General features: G+C 35.3%; 1 protein-coding gene across 1 annotated transcript in view; it reads right to left on the reverse strand.

Annotated features, from left to right (window-relative positions):
* The window catches only part of LOC117115753, a 28,630-nt gene that overhangs the window by 13,262 nt on the left and 8,369 nt on the right, over positions 1-6,999 (reverse strand). The window contains exon 2 of the mRNA XM_033259680.1: positions 3,707-3,828. Coding sequence (XP_033115571.1) covers positions 3,707-3,828 — 122 coding nt within the window. The remainder of the gene's footprint in view (positions 1-3,706; positions 3,829-6,999) is intronic.

The raw sequence follows: 6,999 nt of genomic DNA on the forward strand, positions 1-6,999 counted from the left end.
AGGGGGTGAGGTTTGGAGGAGGGGGGGGTGAGGTTTGGAGGAGGGGGTGAGTTGTGAAGCGTTACACCCCCAGTAAGGTCATTTTTTGACTGGTAGTAGCGTTCCCTACCAACACAGAACAGGGGCAGATGCGCATATTTCCAGGCTAACGTTAAGGTTCTCCCGATTTATGTTTCTTAGCTAAATATTTCATGGCACACTCGTGGGTACTGTCTAATTTGACAGCTGCATATAGTCTTTGCACACCACATTCTCTCCCATCCAGCAAACTGGATCCGCCAAGCTTATTTATCTAATAAAAGTCGAAAAAACAATAGAAACTATTCTGTGTTTTCAAATAGTTCAACTGCGCCCTGGCCTACTAACCTTAGTATTCTTTGTTTACCTACGCCTAACTTATAGGAGGCCTGGCCCCTAGAACCACTAGGTGGCCTATTATTATTATTATTATTATTATTATTGTACACTTATATAGCGCATATCAAACTTCTCTATGCGCTGAACATTATTACCCCGGATCACTGGATCAAGCACATATGGAACACACACTCAGGCCCCATAGGGGAATTCCATAATGTTGCCTTATGAGCATGTACCCTGTCTCTTGTTGCAGCTGTATTCAGCGCAGGCTGTGTTTGAACCTACCAGGTACCCACTTTTACTCCTGGGTGGAGAGAGACAACCGTAGATAAAGTGCCTTGCCCAAGGACACAAGCGACTTACACAGCGAGAGTTTTGAACCCCCGACCTCGAGGTTGGGAGTCCAAACCACAACCGATTCGCCAACCACTTCTACCTAAGCCTAACTTGGCCCTGGCCTAACAAGCCGGGCCCTAGCATAAATAGCCGGCCCCTGGCCTAACTAGGCCCTTGGCCTGCCACTAAAGGCCCCTAGCCTAGGCCCCTAGCATCAATTCAAATCTCTGATTAATCTAAAATGAATTTTATACAACAGAAGTCCATCGCTTACCGATTGTACAGCCGGGTCTTAGCTTACTCTAGCGATACAATTACAAAAGACTGTGAGATTGAGTATTTGGGTTTTGACACCATTGACCTATCATAGTCCTAGCACTAGTGAATACACACACTATCCTTCTATACTTGGTATTTGACCGCTATCGTTATCATTGTGAAGATAGGCTGTATGGTATTTCTAATACCTTTTCTAAGGGACGCCAACTAGATCAATTATAATGTAAAATCTGCATAATAATACTAAATATCGCTGTTTTTGTTATTTTGCAGAAAGAGGGAGATCATAAAAACATATTTTTAAAATTTTGAGGGTATTAGACTAATACCTTAATACCCCCTCCGCTATGCCCCTGAGATATATCTATATATATATATATATATATAAGTTCTACATTTTCCACACACACACACACACACACACCCACACACACACACACACACACCCACACATTTATATACCTCATACATAGATTCCAGTTCTAGGCGATCAAAGGGCCAATCTCTCTCAGCATCATAGTCGAGTCTCATTTACTGTCTATGTGTCTTACATAGTAACGCAGCCTAGCACATCGCACAGCAGGGCAAAAAGTATTATCGCATAGGGTAATAATAGTACTTTCTATCACCCTATTGTTAACCAATCAGATGCCTAGAATGTGTGTATGCAGTATTTAATAATAAATATATAAATTATATTCTACTACCTCCCTAGGCCCATTTCTTAAATATGTGATTTAAGTGTGGTATTCATGATTGTGACCACCATTGCCAATAACATTAACTTTCGATAAGATTATTTTATTTTGTTCTATCTTCATAGGTTCCAGTTATAGTAAAGTATTGGCGTTGTGTGTGTGTGTATGTATGTATGTATATTGAAAATGTAGAACTTGTAGAACTTGGTATAATCACTCTACCGACTGTTTCATACTAATGCAATTTTCAGGAGTGAGAGAATACACGGAATGTGTGAGTATATGAATGCTAAGGCAGGGGAAAATGCAAATGATTTAATTGTTTTAAGTAATCATGTGTTGTTGTGCCTGCATTTAGACAATAGCTCGGTTCTTTTGTTTAGTATTGACTGTTTGTCTGAATAAATTATGTGAAGTTTTTCGGTTATGCATAGGTTGCAGCGTTTTGTTTTTGGGGAGTAAGCCGATGCTCTGTCGATAATAGACCATTTGAAATTGTAGGGTGCGTTGCTGGTCTTTTAATTTCCATACATGTTTGGAGAGTAGGGTGCTGTTTCTGTGTTTGGGGTGTTAAAAGTGTATTTGTGGTTTGTGTATCGGGTTTTGTGTCAGTGTGTCAGTGAGCCCGATGTAGCATTTTGTGTCATCATTTGAGTGGACAGTGGCTTTGTAGATGATGAATGAGGTGAGGCAATTTCCAGGGAGTGGACATTCATCATTTTTTCCGCAATTCAGTGGTGTAGAAAAGTATTTTTCATTGGGGGTGATGATTGAAAATTCTTGAAATTGACATAAAATTACTGATGTCTTACACACCCTTCAGTGTGAAAATGTGGCTTGCTTTGCAAGCACATCTAACATCTAAGGAAAGAAGAGCTTAGATTGGTACCAGATAAAATAATTTTGTTATCAACATTAATACATTATGCTAATTTTCATAAGCGCATAAGACAATGTTATCAACATTAATACTTTATGCTAATTTTCGACATTGAAAATTATTTCTGTGACAGTCTTTTGTAGTGTGTAAAGCTCCATTTTATCCCATACATAGTCAAAATATTGGGCACTAGACCTCCACTATAATACAGATGTGTATAAGAGACAGATTGAGGAATATATCCCCCATCCCCCCGGGATCTACGCATATGCTGCAATTGCAGAGTTTATCTGGCTGTTGTTGCTTAGCAACCAGAAGCTGTTTGTTGTGGGCTCTGATTATACTGCCCATGTTTCTTGAGCAGCTATAACCTGACTTTAACATTGTTCTTGGTGAAAAGGTTCATCTGGATCTCTATATGTATTTGATAAGTTTACGAATTTATTCAATTAAATTTTTGGATCATCAAAAAGAAATCTTTATCAAAAACATTGTTCTTGTTGAACAGCTTGTGCAAAATGTTGCCACTTGGGAAATGTTTCTTTACAAGGTTAAGGAATGATTTTCCGATGTTGGTTTTAACTCCTGTGCTGAATGGTGGGTTGTACCAGATTATTTGTCTGCTTCTATTTCTCTTTTGGGATTTTGGTTGTGGAGGCTGGTATTCCATTTTGTGCTGGAATCCGCTGGTCATTTATATAGCGCCTTTCCTTACATATATCATTGGGTCCACATGCGTAAGTGTTGCTTGTAACACACACACAAACACCCACACACATATATAACTTCATTAGCATTTCCTCTCTTCAAGATGTGGTGTTCAGCAAAAGTTAACAGCTAATTTATAGATATACAAATTTAGTAATCAAATTTTTAGCTCATGAGAGACAGTATATTTTTCAGCAAGTTGAAGTATTATGCTAACAGACTTTTTACCACAAAACTCTTTATTGACGTAATAAACCGATGACGGGAATATTTTTTTTTCATTAACATTTTTATTTGTAAGTTAACACAGTAAACCTTTCAGCAAGCGGATGTATTATGGCTAGTACGACTAGTGAAGTCTGAAATGTTTATTACTCTACCATAGATATTAGAACATTTTAGTCTGTACATACCTTTTAGTAGGATAAATTTAATTGGCACTTACATTTTATAATGGGTGTAGGTTTCATAATTGTCCATTGTCCACTCTTCATCAAAGTAAGATCCTGCTACTTCATCGCCATTCTCCTTATAAATAATTGGCTTTTCAGCAAACCTTATATCATCCTTCATAGATACAAAATTAAAACTGATTACCATAGGCATTTGTGACCCCCTCCACTAAAAAATTAATATATGGTATGTTCCTTTTTTTTCACTGATAGGGCCTAATATAATCACAAGTTTTGAAATTTAATATAATAAAATATTGACTTCCACTATTTTCTAGTTTTAAAAAGGCATTGACTTGCTTAGATTATTACAACAATTCAAAAATATTTGCTTTGAAATACACAATAATGTATCTCAACTAGAATTATTTCTTTTACGCCACCGCAGTAGCATTGCCTCCACGCAGTGCATTTTTTTTTTCAATATAAAATGTTAAAAATTTTTAAATTATGAAAATGTATAAGCATTTTGAATTTGCTTTTAGATCATGAGTATTATGGCTAAATGGGGGGGGGGGAGAGGGTAATGTTCCCCAGTGTTTCGCCCCTCAGCCACTGACTCTGTATAGACTTATCGGGAATATTTTGAAACAGCGCCGCCAACGTCTTACAAATCACTGGGGGATTTTCAGGGGCCTAGCCTGAGAAGCTGGAGAGTTACAGAAGGGGCACCGCGCAGTGGAGAGCGCCACTAGACCTCCACTATAATACCAGCAGTAGACAACAGATACGATCTTACTAATTACTGTAATTACTGTATATGTAAACATTGAAATAGATTTTTAAGACTTAGACTCGTTTTTAATATAAACATTTCGTGTTTTTTCCGTTTTAAAATGTTTGTGCTCGTAAGTAATTTAGTTTTATCGTTCATTTAATCTACGTAGAGCTAAATGCTAGGCCTCTGAAAGTCCCCAAGTGGTAGTTGCCAGGTTAAGACCACAGTCCTACTATAATAGCTTGATTGCTTATTGGCTGGCTTTAGTGAGGCCACCAACGCCATGTTGGGGGCCTAAGAACGTATCATTTTAGAAAAGTTTCTTTTGGCATTTGTTTATTTAATTGTTAAAAATAACGATTCTTGCAAAACTTTTTAATAATAAATTTAAATTTAACGCAATGATTATTATCATCTATCTACAGTAACTTGATGTGACTTTTATGCAGTTTACGAAAGTGCAAGCAAAGTTATTTGCGTTGTTAGGGATCGACGTCACTATAACAACGCGACTACGCTCGCAATTTTATAAACCGTCTAAACAGTCGCGTCTAGTGGTTAAATAGTTTGAAAAAAAAATCCTAAGTAAAATTTAAATTTATTATTGAAAAGTATTGCAAGAATCGTTATTTTACTATACGTCACTTAGGCCCTCCAACATGGCGTTGGAGGTCTCACTTTTTTCTGTACCAGGATTGGCCAATGAGCAATCCAGCTATTATAGTAGAGATCAGTGGTTAGGACATGTAAAATAATAATAATAATAAAAAAACATAAAAAAAAAAACAGGTTCGCTATTTATCATATAAAAAGAGGTTCGCTATTCATAATAAAAATAGAGGTTCGCTATTCAAAATAAAAAGAGGTTTGCTATTTATAATTTTAAAAAAAAAATCGCTATTCATTATTTAAAAAAAAAAGGTTTGCTATTTATAATTTTAAAAAAAAAGGTTCGCAATTCATAATATAAAAAAGGTTCACTAGTTAATAAATCAATTAAAAAAAAGGTTTGTCATAATAAAAATAAAGCTAATTACACTTTGAAAACAAAAATGGTTTACTGCTCATTACAATAAGAGTAAAAGTTAGTCGTAGTCCTACATTTTGTTCACCCCCACATAACGCCTCTCCCGTGCACTCAACCCGGCACAATTTTCGCCATTAAACCACCACCTTCATTATTGTCATTCTTTGAGTTTTTTTTTGTTTTTAACTGTAATTTTTTTAATTGATAATGTCAATAAATAAAGTGTACATACTAAATTATAATTATCATTTCACGTGAAATGAAAACTATAGTACTTAGAAGAAAAAAATACACGTTATTGTACTACGTAACATAAATAAATGATTTTATTATTAAAATGAGAAATTCATCGTAATTACTAATTTCATTTTGTCCTTTTCCCTGTTAATGGTATTTTAGATATAAGAAGATATGTTTCTTTTTCAAATTTATTTTTAGATTTCTTAAAATAAATCACAGTGCTAAGATGTCAAGTATATTATCATGAACAAACAAACCGCCCATGAAGTCAGTGATTGCATTTATAAGGCATCGTTTCGGAATTTCCAGCCCACAGGCATCATGAGATCCTGTCATTCTAATCAGGTCACCCAAGTCTTGTCATCCAATGTGCTTGTTTGTAGTCCTGTCTCTTATACACATCTAGATGTGTATAAGTGTATATATATACACTATATATATGTATATATATATTCATTTTTCATTTCATTTTCTCTTTATTTCAGACTTTACATCCATAGTTAAACATCATTAACTTAACTAATAATATTATAAATACAAGGGGAAAATAAAACTCAAATGATCCATAGAAATTATGGATTAACATAAAGAAGTTCGTTCCATCTTTTTGAGAGCCTAGAACTTTCAAAAAATCCATTTACAGAACGAACTAAAGGGTTTACACAAGTAGAAGATCGCTTTAAAAAGCTAAAGATTGATTTTCTCATAAATTCTTGGAAAGATAATAAATTATTACTAGAAATTGCAAATTGCAAGTGAAGTGCTGCGAAGTACAACTGCATATAAATGTTCTTCGAACAAAATTATTTATGGGAGTCAAGTGAAAATACACGACACGACCCATTGTCTATTAGAACACTTCTCATTGGGTAACAAAGTCTAATTTTTCATTTTTGTCAAAAAGTGTCTATAGTGGTGAATTATGGTCTAGGTTTTTTTTTTTAAATAAAGTTTCAAAAATTTCTATGTATGTGGAAAATGTAGTTGATTACCAAAGGTTACAATTTTTATTTTGAAGACTGCATGGTCTAGGAAGTGTACATTTTTTATCGGGCAAGTTTCCAAGTGCGGGTTTTCTAGGGGCGAGTTGACTGCCAAAGAGTGTTGCCAAAGTGCGAGCCAGCGTGTTATTTGATCACAAGTGCGAGACATCACAAAGTATGAGCCAGCGAACCATGACGTCACGACAATAGATACGAGACATTAACGAGTTGTGCGAGGTATCGGCTGAGATTTGTGGAGTACAATTCAAAAAACAACTATAGGTCTAATAATGAATTATTGTGATGTTAAATAGACAA

This window comes from Anneissia japonica, unplaced genomic scaffold (assembly GCF_011630105.1).
Source record: "Anneissia japonica isolate Jap-2015-1 unplaced genomic scaffold, ASM1163010v1 scaffold288024_len131450_cov157, whole genome shotgun sequence".
NCBI lineage: Eukaryota > Metazoa > Echinodermata > Crinoidea > Comatulida > Comatulidae > Anneissia > Anneissia japonica.